Source organism: Eptatretus burgeri, chromosome 9 (assembly GCF_056783735.1).
Source record: "Eptatretus burgeri isolate ZD-2024b chromosome 9, Ebu_testis_v1, whole genome shotgun sequence".
NCBI lineage: Eukaryota > Metazoa > Chordata > Myxini > Myxiniformes > Myxinidae > Eptatretus > Eptatretus burgeri.
The window spans coordinates 12,490,943-12,515,892 of record NC_140969.1 but is presented as its reverse complement, the minus strand read 5'-3'; the positions used below and the strand labels follow the sequence as shown (position 1 = coordinate 12,515,892).

At 44.7% G+C, this 24,950-nt stretch overlaps 2 protein-coding genes and 1 long non-coding RNA gene across 5 annotated transcripts; 2 read left to right on the top strand and 1 right to left on the bottom strand.

The window, feature by feature from the left end:
* The first annotated feature begins 995 nt into the window (after positions 1 to 995).
* LOC147019548 (uncharacterized) lies at positions 996 to 11,943 on the top strand. Of its 3 annotated transcripts, none has more exons than XM_085894115.1 (12): positions 996 to 1,073; positions 4,969 to 5,126; positions 7,930 to 7,966; positions 8,257 to 8,445; positions 8,853 to 9,008; positions 9,212 to 9,391; positions 9,524 to 9,763; positions 10,331 to 10,435; positions 10,577 to 10,774; positions 11,125 to 11,448; positions 11,571 to 11,669; positions 11,770 to 11,943. In XM_085894115.1, the coding sequence occupies exons 1-12, from the start codon at positions 1,011 to 1,013 to the stop codon at positions 11,851 to 11,853; spliced, it is 1,833 nt and encodes a 610-aa protein (XP_085750241.1). In that variant the 5' UTR covers positions 996 to 1,010; the 3' UTR covers positions 11,854 to 11,943. The 3 variants fall into 3 exon arrangements, with proteins under 3 accessions (XP_085750241.1, XP_085750240.1, XP_085750242.1); XM_085894114.1 differs by having other exon boundaries at positions 8,820 to 9,008; XM_085894116.1 differs by lacking the exons at positions 996 to 1,073; positions 7,930 to 7,966 and having other exon boundaries at positions 4,993 to 5,126; positions 8,820 to 9,008.
* Positions 8,146 to 19,941, bottom strand: LOC147019547 (uncharacterized). Its single transcript, XR_015061455.1, has 5 exons — positions 15,200 to 19,941; positions 13,122 to 13,243; positions 9,518 to 9,682; positions 9,305 to 9,337; positions 8,146 to 8,394 (listed from the first exon to the last, which is right to left on the bottom strand). It is a non-coding gene; the product is annotated as an uncharacterized LOC147019547 (long non-coding RNA).
* A 563-nt stretch (positions 19,942 to 20,504) lies between these two features.
* On the top strand, positions 20,505 to 24,265 carry LOC147019546 (putative G protein-coupled receptor 85). Its single transcript, XM_085894117.1, has one exon. It carries the CDS (start codon positions 20,990 to 20,992, stop codon positions 22,148 to 22,150), a length of 1,161 nt encoding a protein of 386 aa, XP_085750243.1. The 5' UTR covers positions 20,505 to 20,989; the 3' UTR covers positions 22,151 to 24,265.
* The last annotated feature ends 685 nt before the right edge of the window (positions 24,266 to 24,950 follow it).

The following is a 24,950-nucleotide window of genomic DNA, read 5'->3' as shown; positions in this document are numbered from 1 at the left end:
CCTGGCAAGTTTCAATCCGATCGGACCGGCGGTCCTTGAGAAACGGCGGTCGCAGACAAACAGACAAACAGACACACACACACACACACACACACACACAGATTGCTGGAATTATAGATAGATAAGGCTGCTACAGCACGTGATCTATGACGTCATAATTATCACCACAACATTCTGCAGGAGTAGTCGCAACAATGGTGTAAATTTCCTCTCAATCTGTCAAGTGGTTGTGGAGAAAAACATGAAAGTTCTGTGCAGATAAACAGACAGACAGACAAACAAACAAACGGACCGAAATGTAATCCCCCCTCCTCTGGTGAGGTTAATAACAGACCAGACCGACAAATATATTTGGAATCTTCGAGTTCGGAAATAACACACACAGGCAGGTGTGAAAACATCTCCTCCATCCACCTTCTCTGGCAGAGATCATGATAAAACGTGATGGTGGGGATCTGTTAAAGATGGTGGGGATCTATTTATTACGTACGCACATGCACACACAAAATGAAGGTTAAATCTTGTCCCAAGGAGAGTGTGAGGGGTCTGAATAGTGGATTAATGAACAAGTACGTGCACCATTACTCACTCTGTAAACTCCTTGACAACAAGGTTTATCATCGATAACATAAAGGAAGAAACCCACGTGTGTTGTGCAATATCAGATTATGTGATGGAGTGCCCCAACTTATCAAACTGAACGTTTTCAAACACCCTGTACACCACTCATTGGTGGAAAATATTTGGAAGACAAAAAACTCGTGTTGTTCAACCTTGGGTCACGTGGTTTTCATTGAAAGAGATTATTCTGTGCAACAAAATAAATAAATAATACCCGTACAGATTGATACAATCAATACACATGAGGGAAAATAGGGGGCGTGGCTAAAGTCCAGGAGTCTCTGTGACGTCATGGTGATTGTTAGCGTCACAATGAGAATTCTAAAGACGAATAAAAACAGCTGTACATCGTGAAACGTTCATTCCGTGGGTACCGAGAACGAGAAAAGATGTGGTTCCTTACCGGACTGTTCATTTTCGTCGGTCTCATAGCATTCCGACCACCGCAGCAGGTAAGAGGGGATTGTAAACAATACCAACGTACTCGGGGAAAGTAGACAACACCGTGGGAACTGATACCTTTGTAGTTTGTGAAATACCTTGATGGTTTGATGGAAGAGCGAACAGGTGATCATTTATTCCAGGTTAACTTTCTCTGTTTTTGATTCGAGGAGAAATTCGATTCGAGGAGATGTCCGTGTGAAGGTGCGAGAGAACACATCAGGTGTAATTCAAATATAAAACGTTATAAAAGGAAAATAACGTTCTTGTGAGGACGTCCATTGCTAGTAAACACCGGGGGGTTCTGAGCACGTCATGGCCGCTCGTGCTGCCTTTTCTGGGGAAATTATTTTCGTAGGATTGGGGGGTTTGATACACAATTACTCCTTCTGGAACCCCCTGGGGGTGTGTTCCGTTAACAAGCGGCTTGCTATCCCCTTTCCATAAGCGATAGCAAGCCGCTTGTTCGCGGAACACCTCCAGTTGTGCGGTGGTCCATATTAACAGAGAATATATTTATCATTTCATCCACAATGGACATGTTTTTACAGAACATCAACGTCATCATGAATGTGATACATTTTCTCAAAATAAACTCGGCCATCTTCAGGTAGTACACCTGGTGAACCCACAGTGGGGTTGTCCGTATCATCGTCCCACCGTTCCAAGAGGTTCACAATCTCCGAGCTTTTGATCAATATTTGTGGTCCTGCTCGGGGATCCTTTTACATTTGATCACGAAGTGGTGATCCAGTCTCACTACCTGAACACATAAAGCCCCTGATCTTTGTGGCCGTTGAAGTTTGTAAGCCTGACATTCCCAGGTGAGTGAGAGCCGACACATTGACCATGAGATACCTTCACACGAGATGTCCAAGCGAACATCACTTCATCGTTTTCGGTTTGTGTTCGTTTCCTCATCCGAAGATAATGAAGTTTGAGAAATCTCCGGCTTGACGGACACAAGTTTGCGAGTCCGTGGTTCTGTATCGTTCCTCTGTTTTACGAACTAGGGTAAGTCTGGGTTGATGAGTCTTAACCACGTGAGGAAGACAACATTTTTTTCAAGTGAAGCAGAAAGTTCTTCATCCTCGGTTCTATCCTCCCCACGGTGTGATTGGCCTCCATCCAGAAACAATAAACTGTCCTCAATGAAGACCATTAATCGTTGATCCAAGTCCTCTGGTCGTTCATCAGATTCAAGATGAATGGATGAAAAGTCGAAAAAATGAGCACCAGTGGCCTGGAAGTGGGAATGGAAGTGGGAATGGAAGTGAATCATCTGTAAATGTTCTGCATGCAGGTGGAATGTTTGATCATGGTATTCCGAGCCATGATGGAGCAGTCATGTGATATTTATCCCAGCGTTGTTAGTTACATCATGGTTACCTTGTGTTCGACAGTCTAGTAATTGAGCTGGGAAACAACCTCACACTCTCCCAGTGGTCTGTAAAACCACACAGGAGTGATGTCCCGATTTATTACCCTCGTTGAAGGAGAGGGTGTTGTACTTGGGTCCATTTGTTTGTCTCTTTGTTTGTTACTTGTAAAATCGAAGATTTCCAAGTGTATTGGTGAATCGATTTTGTTTGTCTCTCTGTTTGATTGTTTATCAATCGCCGACACGACACAATTTCAAACCGATCTTCACGTAACTTCACCGAGGTGGAGAGATCGTCTCAACTGAGAAACCGATCGATTTTCATATCAAAGGTCATCTTGAGGTCAAATTTCTAATATCATCATTTTTTATCCAATTAAATCGGAGATTAAACAGCAATTACAGAGTTCATCACTGAATTGTGAAACTAACTTTTTTTTTTAGATCAAAAGTTCAAAGGTCAATTCAAGGTCAAACTTCTGAATCACCAATTTCAATCGAAAAATTATGAATTTTCATCCGATTGACCTGAGCTTTGGTTAAGATTGTCAATTTTCACAGCAATGAAATGGACAATTTGAGGTATCCATGGCAACCTTTTTTCTTGTTTGTTTCTTTGTCCACTCAGAACTTTCGTGTTTTTCTCCGCAACCGCTTGTTGGATCGAGGCAAAAAAAATCACCATTGGAGCCTCTACTCAAGGAGAATGTTTTATTGATAATTATGACGTCATAGGCCGTGAATATGCCTGGTGTTGGCTTAATTTTTAGGGTGGTGGGTTTGGGATTCAAGGATCCCGAGTTCAAAATCTTCTCTCTGAAGTGGCGAAGCAGATCGAGGAAAAACTTTACACGCATGACCGCCTATCCATGAGGAACAAAAGGTTCACAAATATGATGTCATCGGTCACATGGTGTGGCAGCCATTTTGGATTTACCCTAAAACCAATCAAAATAAATCTCCAGAACGACGAGACAGATCGAGGGGAAACTTCCCACAAATGTTCCCCAATCCATGGGTGTACAAGTTCATTAAGGAATAATTGATAGGTCACGTGGTTTCACAGTCACATTGGATTGAAGAAAAGTATTAAATGATGTTTTCTCTCTCAGAACCATTTCATCAATCGAAGTGAAACTTTATAATTATGATCCAGTGGTGATGGGGACTACATGTTTTTAATTTCAATTTGATTGGGCATATGGTCTGGCAGGCAGAATTATTTCATATTTTTGATCTGTTTTTTTGTTTGTTTTTTGAATAAGGCTCACTTGGCTGTGCCTGGATTGGTTTGAGGGTTGGTGAGTAGCAGCTGAAACCCGAGTCCAATTCCAGGTTCCTCCTGATGACGTTATCTTTGCTTTTTGCTTGGTCAGGTTCCTTCTGATTACTCCATTGCAGGACGACCTATTTTGGTCTTCCATTTCATCTGAATTGAATTTATTTTAATCCCATTCTAAATTTAGTTGAATCATAATTTTTTTAAGTCATGGGTTAGGGTCATGTGTCCAATCAAAGCGGGGTCGCATCAAAGCGGGACGTTTTGGTCATCACCGCCAGCATTAGACCCAGTTATCATTGCCAGCAGTTATAAAGTGGCAGTTCGAATTATGTCTCTTATTGATTACGTAACACACCAGTTCACAAACACCACATAAAATACACCACACAAAACCACACAAACACCACAAAAAACAAGTCCTGGCAAGGGCCTGCAATCTCTTATTGTTGTTTTTCTTGTTTTCCCATTGTGAAACAATGAGAAGTGGCGTGAAGTTAGGATTAAGGGAAAGCATGAAATGTAAGTTTTGTTTTCAATTGTCAAACGAGTTCACTGTCTGTGACGTCATGAGACACCACTGTCTTGGTGCCTGGTGTGTGCTCGCCAGAAAGGACAAAATAAGTTCCACTCCCAAGAACTGACTTCTATTGTATCCAGGTTAGATAAGGCATGAATAGTCCATCAACTGTCGTGACTCATGGATACCACCAACGTAGTGGGAATGCCGCTTGTCTGTCGGCGAAAACGATGGGTTCGAGAACAGCTGCCACCACGCTAGTTCAGGTCGTTAACTCAAAGCGCTCCGTTAAACCAAACCACAAACAGTTAAATAATTTATTCAAGACCTGAATCACATATTCACCGAGGCAGGTCCATACTTCCACTGGTATCTCATCAGGACCCACTGTTTTGTCATTTTGTATTCCTGTCAAGTTGGCTATCTTGACTCATGGTACATTTTTTTTTGAAGAAATCAAAGACTCCAGGAGTATCCTTTAAAAAGGAGAAGGCCAGTGTGTGTTGGCACACAGTTAAAATCCCACATTTCATCTTCCCTGTCTGACCTTTAGTCGTTGCGATCCCTCATTGCACGTTTTATGAACCATTGTGTTTGTACTTTTTAAGAAAATGTTTTTTTATCACAAAGTTTTGGATTTTGTAAAGTAATTGTAAAAATATTGTTTAGTTTTATTTAAAATGGAATAAACATTTCTCCTGTCCCTGCCCTCGTCTATTTCCATAGATGTTCCAGAATGTTGCGGTGGAGGAAGGAACGTTTTCCAGAGTTCGCGATGTCGTGATTATTATGACTGCCTTGTTATTCTTCTCATGGGTAATCACAGTGAAACCATCGCGGTGGTTCAGGAAGAAGAGGCAGAGAAAGACACCCTGCATTCACTGGTAAAGAACACGAGTGACTTTTCCTCAACATTTGTAATGCCTTCATCTAAGGGGACAAGATAGTTCAGAAATTTTAAACGTTTACATTAAATTATAACGAACAATCAAGTCTGATAAACTAATGTCTGGTCCAATGACAACAGAGTATCAGAACATGGAGCACACTCTCCTTGTAACGTGGCAATCAGTCACCAATCAAACCTGTCATGGAAACATGAAATAATGTTACAGTCGACTGAAACCAGACCAGTTTCCTGTCCGAATCCTGACAAACCATGATTAAAGTGGTCGCGCTGGTCCACCGATTCAGATGCTCCAGTGAGAGTCAAGGGCTTATGTGCTGGTTCACCGCACTTCGGTGGAACATCTCAGCCGGTCGAGCGACGTGCTGGTACTTCACTCATGTCCGGCACGGAATTGGTGGCTCGAGCAGTTTTGCCGTGCCGGATGCGGGATACATTTCAAATGGGATGATAGTAACGGAAAATCAAGAGCCATGCTGTGGCTTTTCATCAAGGCAACTCGAATCACTCCATGGAGACCAAGTTGGTTCGCAAAGTGTATTAAACAACAGGGGGATTTTTTATTGTTTTTTTGTAGACCTTGTCGAGGATCGTATGAGAGCGAACACACAATGCACAGCAAGGGGAGCATGAGACAAGAGGGGTGGGTGTGGGAAGGACAAAACAGTGGGGAACAGAGACATAAGGAGATCTGTGGAAGGGAGAGGGATGGGGCAGGGAACATGGGGAATACAAGATGGATATTACAGGGACTTTCAGGAAGGAAAGCAGGGAATTTGAAGGAGGTGGGTTTGGGGTGGATTAACGGGGGTAGAAAAGATCGAGGATTTGGATGGGGTGTTGATCCAAATAAGAGGTGTTGGTGAACAGCTATTATGAAGTTTTTTTATTCCGTCTTATTTTACTTATTTTTATGATGTTAAACTTATATTACTTATTTTTATTACGTTATATTTTGAAGATGGATGGATATCAAAGTATCCAATGGCTATCCAATTAATACAAACTATGAAACACTACGTGCCAGGGTTTTGTGCGAATGGTAGGTCCTTAATTAGTTCACCTGAAAGCCTCAAAGACACCATGACAACACAGAGAACACCGTAAATGTGCTCAGTTGAGCACAGTAAGTCCCAAAGGGAAAGGTGGGCACGGCGGGGAACTCGTCCAGTCTCGCACCGAGGTCAGATCGCATGCAGGCCGGCACGATGGTGGAGAGCTGCAGCGCAACATCACGGGATTACAGGAAGGATTGCAGGTTTTTGTCGGAGAAGCGCCGATGCAGCAGGTTTTGTCCAATGTGCTGACCGTGCAGGAAGAGAAAACTATGAAGCTCCCACAGTGTGGACGAAGTTGCATCTCCTCCCGGCCCTCTTTTTCACCCATCTTTATCCCTTTGGTGCACACCCCAACTTATGCAGTCACCCGGCTGCTCCCCCACGGCACATATTGTTTGTTTTGGCATCAATCAGGGGAAGCCTCTTGACTCTTCCTCAAATGTTCAGGGAAAATTTTTGGGGCTCACCCTCGCACCAAAGCCTATGCTTTTGTGAGGCTGAATTCCCTATTAAAACACATTTCGGACAGATTACAAAGGAAAGAACATTTATGAGGGATTTCAGGGAAAAGCATTTTTGGACACGCACATTGGGGAGGGATGGTGACAGCTTTCTCTAAAAATAGACACATAGTCCGATATCACAATTAAATTCGCTCCATCCATCCATCAGGACGATACTCTGCACAGAACATTGGTTCTGGAAAAGCAGTCTCCTGGATATTGGGAACAATCCTGGACAGGTCACCACTCCAACACAAGACTCTAAAATGGATCAATCATCCCAGAAAGCTAGGACTCACTTTGCCAACCTCAAAAGGATGACTGGCTGAGTCAAACCCACCTTGTATTAATTCACTTGCTGAGAGCAGTTTGAACTCAGGACCCTCAGATCCCAAGCCCACCACCCAAACCATTAAACCAACACCAGGAATAAATTGGCTCACTCTTATGCAAATGGATGCACCATGGAAATAACTATTATTCAACTTTGGAATCTTCACCCCAATGAGCCATTCCCACAAAACTATCATTCTGTCTTTCATCAGAATCATCCCTTGGGTCATTCTCCTGAATAAATCCTGTCTTCTTTTTCTTCTTCTTCTCCTCTTCTGGCCACGATTATTGCCACATTATTGTGGGGCTGGCCGGGGGAGCTCTACTCTTTGTGAGGGACACCATGGGATCTTTGCTTTCCACCAACTCATGCCCAGTTTATCGTCCATCTAAGGGAAGGCACACACATTTAAAGCTCGACGGCTCAGAGGCAAGTGTGCTTCCCTCGAAGCCATCCAACCAGCCACCTGAATCGATCCTGTCCGTTTTGAGTTTTGGCTTATTTAGCAATAATTATAGTCTGCGTTCATTATTTTGGAAGAAGAAAAGGGATGAAGAAGAGGAGGAACAATTGTTTTGGTGAAACCTTTACTTCCTCACTGATGCATGCCCCCGTCCCAGTAAGCTACTTCTCGTTTTTTTCCGATCTTGGAATGATGACAAGCTGAGTCAACCCTCCCTGATGTTAATTTAACGGGTGACAGGAGTTCCAAACTCAACATCCTCAGATCTTAAGCAGCTACCTTGCCCGTTAGCCAACACAAGGGTTACCGGAAAGCTCAATGTTTCATATCCAACAAAAATGTAACACTCATGGAACATGCTTTTTATCTTTTATAAAATCACTTGTTTCTCCAACTGACAAGCATCGTCTTTGTTTCTGCAGTTTTCAATGTGGCCGGAAGTACGAATACAAGAAAAAGGTAAATAAAGAGAGGCCGTTGGTCGAGGAGTTTCAACAGAACGAAGTGGTAGAGATGCAAGTGGTAAAGGAAGAGGAGAATCAGAGAACGGAATGAAAAATGCATTGGTCGTGAAACAAGAGTTGCAGAAGGAACAGGAAAACGAAGACCAATTGGAGCTTGAATCCACTATATACACTAATTATCATCATCTTTGCTTCTCTGTGTGAATTATATTATCTTTGGTGATGTTTCTTCATTTTGCTATTTATATCTCTTCATGAACACCATGTTTCTACCGTACCGTACAGGTCGAGGTGCTTTCACAACAGTTAAATGTGAAGGATGACCAATTCCATCAGCTCACCATGGAAAACCAGGTACTTTCAGAGGGTCTCCAAAACGTTTCGACCAAGTTGTCAGAAGTCCAACTTCATCTTCAGAAACAGCTACAACGACAAGGGGAAGAGCAAGAGAAGGCCGATGAGAGCTTCCAACAAGTGAGGAACCATTATCAACCATGTGGGACAACAGATACCAAGTGGATGAACATCATGTTCACCTGTAAACGTTCTGATGAGTTTTACACCTTTGGGATCATGATGCTGATGAGATATTTAAAAATAGAGGACTGTTGATTGTAATTTGTGAAACTCCATGTGAACTTTGCACCAGAGCTGAACGAAGTTTAGACTTGAGAGGGACATCTCCTTAGGGTCTTGATGTTTGTTGATGAAGGATTCGAAGGAGTGATCAGCTGTGAGCTATGTGATCTTGAATTATCTTTCAAACCTGTCACTATTTATTTCTGGGTATGTAGAAGAGAAAACAGCAACTTTAACGTTGATGACACTGCCATGTTTCTACCGCACAGGTCGAGGCACTTTCTCAATGTTTGTGTATGAAGGATGATCAACTCGGTGAGATCACGGTGAGAAACAACGCACTTTCACAAGATCTCAAAAACATCAGGAGCAAATTCTCAGACGTGCAACTTCAGCTTGAGATGCAGCAGAAACAGCACGAAGAAGAGCGGCAGAAGAACGTTGAGAGCTGCCAACAAGTAAGGAGCCGTAATCAAACATGTGGGACTATCGATGCGAAGGGATGAACATCATGTTCACCTGCACATGTTCTGATGAGTTTTAACACCTTGCAGGGGTCATTCTGCTAATGGGACATTTACAAATGGAAGATTGTTGATTGGAATGTAGAACAGAAATCAGGAACTTTCCTGTGAATGACTGTCATGTTTCTGCCGAACAGGTAGAGTTGCTATCTCAGCAGTTGCTAACAAAGGACAATCAATACAACGAGATGTCATTCGTATTGAATGTCCTTCTGGAACATAACACATACCTGGACAACAAGTTTTCTCTATTCGAACAGCACCTGCAGGAACAGCAACAGAAGCAGGAGCAACAGAATGATGAGCACCGTCGCCAAGTAAGCAACTGTTGTCTAACAAAGTGGAACTTGCTCTGTACTGTCTAACCTTTGAATACAAAATAACAGAAACCAAAGAGATGAAGATAATGTTTCCCTTGATTTGTGCTTATGTGTTTTAATCACCTGCAGGTCGTGCTTCTGGAGTCGGATTTGAAATCGAAAGATAAATGCCTGGAAACAATGATGTTCAAGCACAGTGAATCCATAAAAGCCATGTACGAACTGTACAGACGGATTCAACAACTGAAGCAGAGTCAACAGCATCCCCAGCACGAGCCACGTCCACAGCTTCCATGTGAACAAGGGAAGCAACAACAGCGACAGACGCATCAAAATAATCCACAGCAGTATCAACGACAGGAAAATAAGGTAGAGCAGCACAATCACAAGAACCCAACACAAACACCACCGTTACCAAGTATACTAAAAACAACCTTGTCAGTCTAAGTCATCAAATCTTGAAAACGACTCTGACCTGAACCTTCGAATCATTTTCCAATCTGGTTTTCCTTTAGAACATCATATTTACAAGTCCTTAGGTACGGGTTGATTCCCCCGAACAAGGCGCATTTTCGTATGACTTGAAATGTCGATTTACACCAGGAGGCATGATACATCAACATTTACATCGAGGGAATTAGTGTCCACCTCCACACTGAACCCCGGGGCGATGAAACTTTTTTTTACCCCTTAAAACTTTCCCATGCACACCCCAAGTACAACTAAAAGTTTTCAACTCATTCCGTGCACGGTTCCTGAGAACAGAGATGTCAAACAAACAGATAAACAAACACGAACACAAACAAACAAGATCACGAACAAACACTTCTCAAATGATAAATTGTGCGATTCCAATTCTGTTGTTTCACAATAATTATCAATCTCATGTTTATCTGTTGATGTTTTACTTGAAACATTATTCATTATGTTCAACAGGGTCCTCGAGTTATCAACCACGTGATAACTGGTTCTGTGGAACTGAAAACGACCACCAATGCCTGGAGACCCATCAAGAAAGAAGACGTATCAAGTCCTGATCAGGTGAGCTTGTTGTTATATTTGAAAGGGTGGTAATTCGTGTTGATTTAATGTTAAAATATACTTTCCTTTCTTCACTCATTCATTATTTTAACTCCTCACGAATGATGCCTCCTTATTTTCACTCCCATTTTCTTTCCCAAGGATATCATTCGAAAGTTCCGATCTTTGCTCAACAAAATTACACCTGAAAATTTTGATCGACTAATAAATCAGATTAAGGTCATCCATATCGCCAACGAAGACCATCTCAAGGACATTGTACAGCTTGTCCTGGACAAGGCGATAATGGAATCAAAATTTTCAGGGGTGTATGCCACCATGTGCCACCACCTTGCAGAGGTAAGTCAAGTCAACCACCACCACAACCCATGAGGGGAAGAACACTACCAACAGATATCTTTTTCTGAAACATGAGAATATCTTCTCTCCACCCCCTCCCCCACCTCCCCTTTTCACACAATGATACATTCTGCCACAACAGTCTCATTTCCTATTGATATTTCCTCCCAAACTTGTTTCCACTCCCACCACTTCATTCCAGGCCTCGCTACACTCCGTCACTTCCATTTTCACTTTTAATTTTCTCAATTTATCTCCACCCACCACTCCTCTTCAAAAATTATTTTAAAAATATATTCCCCCTTTATTTTATAATATCTCGTTTTCCAATATTCTTTGATTTTTCACAGATTGAAGTGAAGGAAACAAGCCGGCCAGATAACATCCTCAACTTTCGCACACTCCTCATTCAAAGCTGTGAGAATGAGGTGAAAAAAGGATTTGACGTGAACTCCAGCTTGGACGGTGATACGTCGAAAGAGAAAGCTCGACGACGTGCTCTGGGAAACATCGTCTTCATCGGGGAACTTTTCAACGCTGAAGTTTTCCATGAATCGCTGATCTCCACAACAGTGAAGGGGTTGCTCGATGATGGGAGAGAGCTGTCCCTCGAGTGCTTCTGTCGGCTCGTTGGTGTTGTTGGCAAGATCCTCGACTCGACACAATCCTCAATGGTAAGGAATCTTCATTTTTGAGGATTTATAAACATGTTTACTCTTCTTCTGGCGATTTTTAATCATCCTTCTTGGACATCTTCATTTTTCTGACTGAGCTCCATGTTCTTGTGTCTTGACAGATGGATGGGCATTTCACTGTTTTGGCCAACTTATTGAAAGAGCGCAAAATGTCGTCACGTGTCCGCTTTATGTTGCAAGATCTCATGGATCTTCGCATGGTAAGTCATTCCTATCTTCCTCAGGTGTGTCAATTCACAATTAATCCCTTCCTCAAATCACCTGAATTTCTAACCGCATGTGTGCTCTTTCCTTCCTCAGCGTAACTGGATTCCACGTCAGAAGGTAGAGCGACCAACGAACCTTCAGAATATCCGTGAGGAAGCGGATGCAGAGCAACACTGACACCACATGTGACGTTTCCAGCTGCTGTTGTTATATTTCTGGATTCTCAAGATTATTTCAAATTATTTTATTCTCCAAAATATTCCCATCTACAAACGATACGAGTGGACCAACAAATAATGATCATATCATGGATTTTACAAATTTGTTCCCAACATCATCACTCATCATGTAAATTATTTATCATCTTATTTCCTCATGGAACTTTTCATCCAAAATTACACACTGGAATTATCCAAATTTCACACCAACATCATAACTTGCATCAATGTAATATGTTCCTGCATTTGTGTCAATAAAGCTTGGAACTTATTTGTTATCAAAAGACTGTTTTATTGAAAGGCCCTGAGATACCCATTTGTTCTACTAATCCATGCAATGCTGTGAACCTCAATCTTTCACTTGAGGGAGGTATAATCTGTATTCACGTGTTTCTTGCTCTGGCTATAATCAGTGGGGAACATACTGTATATCCCCAACCCCCTGTGGTGGAAATGAACTCAATTTCCACAATGGTTCAGCAAACAAAGTCGAATCTTTAATACAGATACGTATGTGCACACACGGGAGATGATATAACAATGATATTCTCAAAAAAAACCACACCAATGCAAGCTCTACGTATGAAACAGGGACAAGTGGGGGGAATGATTGAACAAGCAGGATAAAAGAGAAATAGCTTTTCATCTGCGAAAGAGTAACTATTCCCATAGTTCGAAATCAAAATAACTGCTTTCTGCTGCTGGGAAAGGAGTGAAACATTCTAAACTAGAAGGGTGCTCAGTGGAGCGCATACCTCCACCCTGTAATGAGTGATCCTCAATAACATATCGGGCCCAATACACTTTTGAACAAGAAAAAGAGCAATCAGAGATTGCAAACCCTCGCCAGGATTTCTTTTGAGTGGTGTATTTTTATAGGTTTTCAGGTAAATCCAATATAGCTGCCAAACCATGTGACCTATGATATCATATGTGTGACTCCTTTGTTCCTCATGGATAGGCGGTCATACGTGTAAAATTTCGCCTCAATCTTTTCAGCCATTTCAGAGAACAACATTTTTGAAGGTTTTAAAAAAACAATACGGCTGCCGAATCACGTGACCGATGATGTCATCAAAAAAATTGTTGACCATTTCATCCCGAGATGACCCTAAAATTTTAAAACTGATCGGATGTGGCATTCTACAAATACAATTATGACATCATAATGAAGGCAAGCACCGATGACATCATAATAAACCAATGTAACCCGCAGGGTGACCCTACCTTGCCAAAAGGTGACCACGTGTGACTTCTTTAAGGTCACACTGAGGTGAACAGAGCTGCTATCCACCAGGAGCGACTCCTTGAGGAATATCTGCCTCCGAGAGATTCCGATGAGAATCGTTCTACAGAGTAACCATGAAAAATATGTGTTTGCCTCATAACGTCACCAAATGACGTCATAATGTCTCGAGCTTGACATATCTAGAAAGCACTCATCGAGGTGTTCAATTTGAGGTACTACACGATATGGTTCCTAAAACTTGAAAATTTGACCTTGGGGTCAAATATGTTTGACCTTCGGCGCTAACCATGAAGGTCAAGGCCAATCGCCACCAAAAATTAATCAGCTGAGCGCCAGACCATGAACTATATTCCCATGAAGTTTGAAGACTATCCGATCAAAATTACTCAAAAAATAAGGGTTTCATCGACTCCCCTGATTTGCGACAAAGTGACCTTGACCTTTGACCTTGACCTTCAAAATTTTATGCGCTGAAAGGGACCTCTATAGGCCTCTGATATGTGAAGTTACAAAAATTTCCAATGATAACTGTGCTCTGCAGAATTTTTATACGTGATTACAGACAAAATAAACAAAAAAAACATACAAGCTGACAAACATATCTTGCAAAAACTTCGTTTTGTCAAGATAAAAATACCACACATTCCCCATGAGGAGTGCTTGCCATGTGCCATTGCACACCCATGGCTTGGGGAACAATTGTGTGAAGTTTTCCCTCGATTTGTGCAGCTGTTCTGGAGAATATTTTTACAGGTTTTCGGGTAAATCCAATATGGCTGACAAATCATGTGACCAATGATATATGTGTGAACATATTGTTCCCCATGGACAGGTGGTCATATGTGTAAAGTTTCGCCTCGATCTGTTCAGCCACTTCAGAAATGAAGATTTTTGAAGGTTTTTTTTTTTAACTGCATGGCTGCTGAATCATGACATCATGAAATTTTTTTCTGTGGACCATTTTATACCAAGATGACCCTCAAAAATTTTCATACTGATCGGATGTGGCGTTCCACATTGATTTACATTTTTTTTAAATGATTTTTAGCTCGCCTGTTCGAAGTACAGAGAGCTATAGCGATACCCCCGGTGTGAGCGTCAGCGTGAAAATGTTAAAGTTTTTGGTGCAAGTTATTTCCTTTCTAATGTTTTTATCTACCACACTATTTTTTACTGATTACAATATACAAATAGATATATTGCTTTAAAATTATTTGGATCAGACTTCACTGCAATGCTTTATAAAAAACATTATTAGACTAGTCTTTTAAAAACGAAAAACGATAAATGTATAAACAGGCAAGCATTGGGTGGCTTTGACACCACTCTGGTTTCATCAACCGCTGTCACAACGGGAACCCACCGGGTTCAAGGGTCATCTCGTTTATTACGAAAACTCTCATCTTGTACGTATGTATGTTCCCGAAATACAGCCAAAACGGTACACGATAGCACTAAAATTCTCAGCCACCTTACTCACCATTCTCCTGTGGTGTGCAGTACCAAGTTTGTATCCAATCGGGCAAAGAAAAAAATTATTAAAAAATCAATTCCGGATTCAGTCAAGTACTCTTCAGGATTATTTGATCAATGCAAACAACCTCAGCAGTATAGTTTGCTGGAGGTATCTTTTTTGTTTTTTTTGAAAAAATAAAAATAAAACTATTTTTATTTTATTTTATCAACCGCTGTCACAACGGGAACCCAACGGTTTCACGGGTCGTCCAGTATTCATTAAATTTGTGAACTAAATATGAAATATCTAAAGTTATGTTTAATCATGTACTTATGAATAGACTTAAGTCTTCATGGAACTTATGAAACATTTCCAGGTTGTTACATCATTTTAATCAAAAAATGACATATCAATATTAACTGAAGACAGATGTATGTTTTACAGAAAGCAAATGTACCAGAATACATGAATAATCATGTTTACAACGGAATCCTCTCAAGTGCAGTCTTTTACCAACGTTCAAATAATATTTTATGAGTAAGGAACAATGTCTTTATTCATTCACACTTTGGGCTGGTAACACCAATTACAAATACTTACAGGGGAAATCTTTGACATCGCTGGGATCTTCGACACCCCTTAAGTGAGAAGGTATATCCTTGATGAAGCCCTCTCTGACGATATCTCATCCGTTCATCTGCAATCTTCTATCTGCATCACAATCGGCTTGTTTTTGTGTGTACGTTTCTGGAACAATCCTTTCCAGTGATTGGTTGGACAGCTGCCCTGACTCCACCCACTCACGATTTCATCCTGATGAAAAATCTTACGGCCGCAATTTTGATTCTCACTGCTCTGCGAAGCCAAAGACGCTTTACCTTCGAGCTTTCATGTTCACAATCACTTTGCGTTTCCTGGACATTTTCCCTTCATTGTAAAACTACCAAAGCAACGGGTAAAAGGATTTTGAGCCGATAGAAGTCACAGGTCTTGTGAAAATCAGCCTCAGCGATCGACGCAGTGGTCTGTTAACTTCTACACGGCACAAATAACTGCGTGGCATTCTCTCAAGCAGAGATGAAACTCTTGTTTGCAGAAATCTGTCCAAGGTCATTATTTTAAAAAAGATTTTCAATTCATTGAGCATTATCATTTCATTGAAGCATTGTCATTCTGAATTTATTGAGAATATTTTTGTGGATGAGCCATTTAAAAACATACCCGATTTGAGTCTTAAAACGTCTCCTTTTTAACGAGTTGGGGAAATTAAGTGAGTTAAGTTAGCCAGGGAAATCTTGAACCCAAGACCCTAAAATCGTTACACCAACCACCTTAACCGTGAAGCCAACACCAAGCTTTAATACACACACACACACACACACACACACACACACACACACACACACACACACACACACACACACACACACACACACACACACACACACACACACACCGATGGTTAAACAGATTCAACTTTGACATCTGTTTGCAAACACGTGTCCCAATAATGTCGCTGCTGTCGCTCACTTCCCAAGATGGAACAGCTTGATCTTGGTGTGGCAGGATGAAGCCATCTTAACCAGATTGTGCACGTGATCATCATCGACTGCTATGTCAAACATGTGGTCGTGGATTTCTGGAAAGATTGTTTTTTCTGAAGTGTCTTTGTACAGCTGCTGAGATCCCAGAACCCTGTGAGAGCTTTCCTCTTGACGTCTTCCTTCCTGTATTTCCTTCACGCAGGCATGATGGGCTGAATGGCCTCCACCTGTGTTAGATTTCCTTGTATTTCAGGAGTCGAACATTTCTGAAAACACTTCTCAGTCTCAGCACATCTGCAAACAATGCCAGATGATGTTATTTCTTGTCCACCTGTAAGGTGAAACAAAGAGTTGTTTCTCCTGCAGTTGGGTAACTTTTTATCAGGAGGTTGGTGGCAGGATTTGCACTCTGCCCACCGTAAAACTCTTCATTCCGCAAAACATACGAAAAGCACAAAAAAAAAATCTGAAAACCCACTCCGTGGGAATACCTCCTGTGCAGCTGCCCTGCGAAGGGCAGCTCACCGACTTACGGGATTGGGGCAAAGCCTTCGGCACCCCCAATATTTGATAATAGGAGGAAAACCACGGGGTAACCTTCCCGGGTCAGATTGCGGCAGCATGTGTTGGGGTGCTGCTGAGGTGTCGTCCAACAGAGGGCAGTCTCCTTGGGTTTAACCTGAGGTGGTCCCTTCGGGTGAGTGCCTGGAATGTCCTATCCCAAAGAGAGGATGATCACTTGTCTCTGTTATCATCTGAGCTCAAGCGTTTGGACATCGGTATTGCATCACTCCCTGAAGTTCGGAGACCGGATTGCGGTGAGATCATGGCAGGTGGTTACACCGGGTCGCTCTGATGGTTACGATGCTCAAGGAGTACTCTCTCTACCGAGTGCAGCCTGTGGCTGCTGGTTGCATCATTGGTTGGGACACGGCTATGCCGCTGATGCAGTGTCCCCCTTACCAGTACACTGGTACTCATTTTGCAGACTTCGGAAGGATGACAGGCTGAGTCAACCTCCTGGTGTATATTAGTTCAGCGGCCAACGGGGCTTGAACTCAGGACCCTAGGATCCCAAGCCGCCACCCTAACCACAAAGCCAACACCAGGCTTTTTGCTCAAGGAGTTGCTGGAGCTGTGTCCAATGATAATAATTGAGGTAACACCGGTGAACAAGTGTATTATGAGATGAAGGATTCCTCACTCCTTGGGTATCGTTTATGGTGGCCGGAGTGCAAATCCTGCCACCATCCTCCTAATGAAAAGTAACCCAACTGCAGGAGGATGTCTGCAGACACAGTTGGGCATTATATATGGATGGACGTTGGCTTACAAGGAGCTGCTCCGCCCTTTGACAGGTTTTGTCTCATATCCTGCTGGGTGTCCATATCCATACACCTTCTAAGCAGGTAGCCTTCGATGTGAAATGTTTATCGCCTGAGATGAAGAAGTATCGAGAGTTCAAAACGACTTCCGTTTGCACATTCGGGAAACTCTCAATCAGTTGGATCCATTAGGAATACGAAGTAACAGTGGATTTAAAGGTGAGTGGAAAAGGGGGGCAAAGGTCTTCCCTCCGTGGTGGGGTCTCATGGAAAAAAAAAACTCGTGGGGGTAAAGAAACACAACTGAAAACACCACGACAAGGGTGGAATTATGGAACTTGAACCCACACATGCATAGCACAATGGATTCACAGTCCATCAATTCACCACTCAGCCACCTTGTCTGATCTGTGAAATAATTGTTCAGGTGTAATGTAGACTGTGATGGCTCGTGTCAGTCTGCATTCTGGTTGGAGCATGAGCAACAAAGGCATCACCACCAAAACGTCAGCTTGAAGTTCTGTCCAATCACTGTGGGTTTCCACCAGAAGGTCGTAATTCGAGGGGCGTTCAAAAAGTTATCAGAACGAGAGACACACTCAAGAAACGTCCACTTTTTGTCCTTCAATGGAAACGCAAGGAAATTAGACACAGGTGGAGGCCATTTAGCCCATCATGCCTGCACCACATCAACACCACAGCAATTTATCAATACAAGATCAAATAATAAAATGCAAAATGTCTTTTTTTTCCAGGGGAAGGGGCATGCACGAGCTTGGTTAAAAACACACATCAACCACACAACACCCCTTGACGAGATCCCCACCAACAATCCATACACGTGCGCACACAATCACCCATCAATGCTCAAACAACCTCAAAGTCCTGCCAACATCCCCACAACTTCTTGGTACCTGTCTTATTCTAATTTAAACTTATCTACTGTTTCTGCTGCCATAACCTTTCCAAGGAGGCCATTCTTTGCATCAACTACTCTCTGCTCGTGAAAGTCCCCTGCCTTGCCACCGTCTTAACTATACTCTTCGTTACTCTCAAGCTATGGGCTCTTGGTTCTATCACTGTCTACTCTGTTGAATAATTCATCTGCACTTATTTTATCTACACCTTTCATCGTCTGAAACATCTCTTTCATATCTCCTCATAACCGTCTCCTTTCTCGTAGATAAAGCCATGTCTCAAGGATTACAAAAGAGCCTGGTGTTGGCTTAGTGATTAGGGTGGTGGCTCGGGATCCTTGGGTCCTGAGTTCAAGCCTCGTCGGCCGCTGAATTAATACACCAGGGGGTTGACTCCGCCTGTCATCCTTCTGAGGTCGGCGAAATGAGCACCAGTTCCAGTGTGTGTAGTGGTAGAGGGGCACTGCATGAGCGACACAGTTGCGCTTCAAGAAATGATAGCGACCCCGCCCGGCAGCTAAGCTGCCATATGACGACCACCACCACCAAGGATTACAAAAAAAAATGTTTACGCAGTTAGAGGCCATTCGGTCCATCATCATGTCTGCACCACATCAATACCAGATAGCCTGGTGTTGGCTTTGTGGTTAGGGTGGCGGCTTGGGATCCTAGGGTCCTGAGTTCAAACCACGTCGGCTGCTGAACTAATATACACCAGGAGGTTGACTCAGCCTGTCATCCTTCCGAGGTCGGCAAAATGAGTACCAGTTCCAGTGTGTGTACTGGTAGAGGGGCACTGCATCAGCGACACAGTTGCGCTTCAAGAAATGATAGCTACCCTGCCCGGCAGCTAAGCTGCCATACGACCACCACCAAGGATTACAAAACAAGGACAAATGTGTCCAAGAGCCGCGTCATTCCACCAGTCAATCTCCTTGCTATGCCAGCTTCCAGGGCATCGAGTGCCTCCAGGGCATCAGATGTCCCCCAGGGCATCAAGTGCTCTCAGGGCATCAAGTGCTCCAGGGCATCGGGTTCCTCCAGGGCATCAGGTGCCTTCAGGGCGTCAAGTGCGTTTAGGGCATCAGATTCCTCAGGTACCTCCACGTAGCCTCCCTGTCTGCTTCACTCCTATTCTCACCCCCAGAAAGGTTTTGTCTTTACCAGAACAAGAAGAAGAACAACAACAACAACAACAACAACAACGCAGAGCTCTCAAAGAGCCAGCGTTCGCCACGCAACGCGGCTAAAAAAATGTTTACGCAGAAGGAGGCCATTCGGTCCATCATGTCTGCACCACATCAACACCAGATTTAATCAATCCGTCACCCCCCCCTCCACCCTTGTCATGGTGTGCAGCCTTTTGGCAACAAAACTCGTACTCACAGTATACCGACCTCATCAGAATGACAGGCTGAGTCAACCCCATGGTGTTAATTCAACGACGCCAGGGCTTGAACTGAGGAGCCGAGGATCCAAAGCCACCACCAGGTTAAAACATCTGCGTTTCATTGACATATGAGCACAACATTCATCGATAATTAACAATAGCGAATACTTACTAATGTCGACGGGATTCGAACACGCAACCACGAGCCCTCTCCATGGCAGCGACAATGTCCATCCTGAGTTGTGGTGACCAGAACTGGATGAATACACAATATTCTGGATGTGTCCCTCACTAAATTCCTCAGAGTGACCTCGTCACTTTTAAATCCCCCTTGGGCCGTTTCCCTTCACACTTCGTTATTGAAGTCTCACCACAGTTTTCACACATTTTTTTTTTTTTGCACACACAAACCAAAACCTCATTCTCTTCACGCTTGGTCCGTCGTCTGCGCATGCGCAGCATGGTTTTCGCGTCCTCCTCTCTCCGAGCTCGCAGTGCGCATGCGCAGCATGGTTTTCGCGTCCTCTCTCCGAGCACGCAGTGCGCATGCGCAGCATGGTTTTCGCGTCCTCCTCTCTCCGAGCTCGCAGTGCGCATGCGCAGCATGGTTTTCGCGTCCTCCTCTCTCCGAGCACGCAGTGCGCATGCGCAGCATGGTTTTCGCGTCCTCCTCTCTCCGAGCTCGCAGTGCGCATGCGCAGCATGGTTTTCGCGTCCTCCTCTCTCCGAGCACGCAGTGCGCATGCGCAGGGCGCGCCCGGTGCTTAGGCCCGGAAGTTGAGCCTCGACGAGGGAACAAAGGGCGGCGCGGCCCGGGACGGTCCGTCGCTGTGTCGCTGCGTCTCGGCCCCCTCCGCGGGTTTAAACCTGCGAGGCCGAGGCACCAAACCGGCGACAAAAACCGACTTCCTGGCGGAGAAATATCAACCAAACGAGTGAAGCGTCGCTCGCCGTCACCGATGCACCATTTTTTTGCAGCCAGCACGGCCTGTCGCTTCGTGCTCTGATAAATGACCCGCGGGTAAGCTGGCGGTGGCGCAGCTGGCGGTGATGCCGAGCTGGGACCGTTGAGGCCGACCACCGTTTTTTTTACACATTCATTACGGGGGAATTAAAATGCTTGTTGCGCCGTTGACGCCGCAGCTCCGAGCCGGTGCCTCGGGCCCCTCGCTGCTGCGGCGATCCAGGGGCTAGCGGGACCCACGGTCGTGCCCATGTCGAACGGGAGCCAGCACCTGGTCGGAGGCGCCGCCGCCGCCTTCCTGGGCCTAAACGCCAGTGGGCCAGGTCCCGCGGCCGCCTCCGTCGCCAAGCTGTCGTCGTTGGGTCTCATCATCAGTTCGAGCGCGGTTGGCAACCTCCTGGTGGCTTTCATCATCGTCAAGGAGCGCAGCTTGTGGAAGGTGCCCTACTACTTCCTGTTGGACCTGTGCGTGGCCGACCTGCTCAGGTCTCTGGTGTGCTTCCCGTTCGTGCTGGCGTCCATCGCCGGGGGCGCATCGTCGGCCTGGGCGTACGGGCCGAGGCCGTGCAAGTACTTGGCCTTCACGAGCGTCTTGTTCTGCTTCCACGCCGCCTTCATGCTCTTCTGCGTGAGCGTGACCCGTTACATCGCCGTGGCGCATCACCGCTTCTACTCGAAGCGCATGACCTCTTGGACCTGCGCGGCCATCGTGTTCATGGCCTGGATCCTTTCCATCGCCATGGCCTTTCCGCCCGTGTTCGACGTGGGAACGTACGCCTTCATCGCGGAGGAGGACCAGTGCATCTTCGAGCACCGGTACTTCAAGGAGAACGACTCCTTGGGTTTCATGCTCATGCTCGTGGTCATCGTGTTCGCCACGCAGGTCGTGTACCTCAAGCTCATTCTGTTTGTCTACGACCACCGCAAGATGAAGCCTGTGCAGCTCGTGCCGGCCATTAGCCAGAACTGGACGTTCCATGGACCCGGTGCCACCGGTCAGGCTGCGGCCAATTGGATTGCGGGCTTCGGCCGTGGCCCCACGCCCCCCACCTTGGTGGGTATCCGGCCCAGTGCGGCCATGAACGCCGGCGGCGCGCAGAACAAGCGGCTGCTCGTCCTGGACGACTTCAAGACTGAGAAGCGTCTTGGTAAAATGTTCTACATCATGACGCTGCTCTTTCTGCTCTTATGGGCACCGTACGTGATTGCCTGCTACTGGAGGGTTTTTGTCAAGGCATGCAGCATCCCCTCTGCCTACCTGAGTGCAGCTGTGTGGTTGAGCTTTGCCCAAGCAGGTGTTAACCCTTTCGTGTGCTTCATCTCCAACAAAGAACTGCGTCGCTGTCTCTACAGCGCGGCACCGTACTGTCACCGGCGCAGACTTCCCGTCGAGGCGTATTACGTGGCATGATCCACGGAATTGCCACTTTTTTTCTCATGATTAATGGTGATCAGACCTACTGTAAGTGATCTGTAGGGCAAGCTTGAGTAAAGTGTAGGATCGAGTTCCCGTACTTGTGGATTTGAACCGTCTACTCTTGAAATGACCAAACATTTAAATTATTTGTCTTTTTGTCCCTTTTTCTCAGTGCAGGTGACACGACGCTCGCCCCGCTCTCACTCTCACACTAACTTTTACTCATTTACTCGTCGCTCTTCACTTGTCGGTTAATTCTTTATTTTCCCCCTAATTCACCACTTTCTGCTCCATTCCCGACACTTGCCTTCTTTTTTTTTTTTTTTACTTATTTATGTTTCTCCCCCTCACTCCCCCTCCCACTGCCCAAATTACATCAAAGAAACAAAGGGGGTGGGTGCTACAACTATCCCATTTTACTTTCATAACTGCTTGTACAGAGAGGTGACATCAAAGCGATTGCATCCACAAGGCCTTAAAAAGCTATGGGGTCTGCAAGGCCGATTTAAAAGGGTCTATTTGGCCAAAAAGAGTGCCAAGCGTTCCAGGTGTCACGATGCCGCCGCTTGTTCATGCGGGCACGCCGAGGACCTGCCTCTGGGACCAAGTTGAAGTGAAGCCGCTTGGTGTTCAAACCAATCGTTCGTTGCTCGAAAGAATGGTTTGTCTGCGTCTTTTAAAAAAAGAAAAATGTATTTTATTATCATTATTATTATTATTATTTTTTTCATGCATTTCTGACACTAACTTTGTGTTGCACTTTATCACATTTGGCATTTGAGTTAATCCACCAGGTATGAATTGCTTTGCCATTTTTATTCGCAGTTTGTGGACTCGTAGACATGAAAGGTAGATGAAGTCTGAACACTCGCGTTAGTTTAAACGAAGGTAGCTGAAATCGAGCGACGAAGAACATTGTGCTTGCGTCGTTTTATTTTTCCGCTGGAGAACGAAGGACCAACGGAATAAACCAGGACGTTCCTTTTTAGCCTCGAACACGCTGAAGTATCCGGAAAGTATTTCGGCACGCTTTGCCTTTTTTAGCGTAGACTGGCAGGGGTCTCCAACCTTTTTGGGCGGAGGGCCACAAAACCAAAGTGGTGAGGGGCAGAGGGCCGCACCCCAAAAAAGGATGCTAAATTCCGAAAAAAATATATATATTATTAAAATGCGGAAATTTAAACAAAGATTAGTGCTGAATATATTTTTCTTGCCAACGAATATGATAAATGAATAATCGTGTTAAAAACACGTATCTAATATGAATCAAAATCATGATAAAAATTACAGAACGCTTTGATCATTGACCCTGACAAATTGGCAGTATCGCGGGCCACATTGTAATGTAAACTTAATATGGCACCGCGGGCCGCATAAATCCGTCCAAGGGGCCGCATGTGGCCCGCGGGCCGCAGGTTGGAGACCCCTGGCGTAGAGGATTGTTTTAAGAGGAAGGCGTTGTGCTCGTTTCTTTTTCATTCGTTGCGCTTGCAGCATGACTGGTTGTTCGATCAATGTGTAGCGAGTGGGGTCTATGGCCGTTCTTTCTCCCACACCCGCCTATCGAGAGCGTGGACAGCGGCTGGAATGATAATCCGGTCCGCCTCGTCCCGCCCGGAGTACCTATTCCCCCCCCTCTCGTGTGACAAAGCGACCCACACCCTATCCTCCTCTTTGCGTGGCTGATTGACCTCTTCCCCCCCCCTCCCAATCTCCAACACCAACCCGACTTGTTGCGTTTAACCCCAATCCTCGATGCTGTTTGGAATTTTGTAAAACCACGAGCACTGCCTTGAACCTACAGACGTCATCAGTGCCAGCCAACTTTGTGCGACGGACCTCTGATACCCCGGGTATTCAGGAGGGATGGAATTTGTCCCCCGCAGCCTTTTAAATGTAAATACTCGCCAGGTACGTCTGGAGTGATTTGGTTTGCATTCGCGAGATTTAAGTTTCCTTTCATCCCAGAACCTGTAATTTTTATCCATTTTAGACATGTTTGGAGGACTTGTACATAGAGCGGTTACAAATGTGACATTTGTTATTTTGTTTTATTTCCCGTTTTGTTTTGTTTTATGCCAATAAAATGTTCGTACTTGCATAACCAAAGTGACGTCAAGTTTTGCTGCAGTCCAGCTCGTCATTTGAAGCGAGCCAGTGTTGCGTGGTGTTGGCAACGTGACGGTGACTCGTACCGTGTGTTTGGATTTGAAAGGTGGGCACGTTCTCGATTTGCTTGCGATTTGTGTTTGCACTGACATTGTGCCATGTTTGTTGATGCAGAAACTTTCTCAGATTTTTCCTTTGTAGTGTTTCGAGATCACTATTTTGTGTGCAGCCTATGGCTGCTGATTTGCATCAGTGCTGTGAGCATGGCTGTTCCACTGATGCAGCGCCCCTGTTGGTTTAGGGCAGGAACTTGGAATTCGTCCACGGTGCCGGCGATCGCTCGCCTACTCTTCGCGAAGGATGCTGCGTGATCTCTGACGTCCATCCGAGGGACGGCGCACGTTCAGGATTCAAATCCAGGCTCGACAGATTACAAGGAATTTAGGCACAGGAGAAGGCCATTCGGCCTATCATGCCTGCACCACACCAATACCAGACTTAATCAATTCGTTGATACCCCTTCCCTTTGTGTGCAGCTTTTTTGGCTGCTACACTGGTACTCATTTCTCTGACCTCAGAAGGATGACAGGCTGAGTCAACCCCCTGGTGTTAATTCAGCAGACAACGGGACTTGAACTCAGGACCCTAGAATCCCAAGCCACCACCCCAACCATTAAGCCAACAC

What these genes read in the sequence shown, in the direction of transcription:
- LOC147019548 (XM_085894114.1), top strand. Translation starts at nt 1,011, where the DNA reads ATGTGGTTCCTTACCGGACTGTTCATTTTCGTCGGTCTCATAGCATTC. An exon ending in ATGATGAGCACCGTCGCCAA is followed by an intron (nt 9,392 to 9,523) that starts GTAAGCAACTGT and finishes AATCACCTGCAG; the next exon opens with GTCGTGCTTCTGGAGTCGGA. An exon ending in ATCTCATGGATCTTCGCATG is followed by an intron (nt 11,670 to 11,769) that starts GTAAGTCATTCC and finishes TTCCTTCCTCAG; the next exon opens with CGTAACTGGATTCCACGTCA.
- LOC147019546 (XM_085894117.1), top strand. Translation starts at nt 20,990, where the DNA reads ATGTCGAACGGGAGCCAGCACCTGGTCGGAGGCGCCGCCGCCGCCTTC.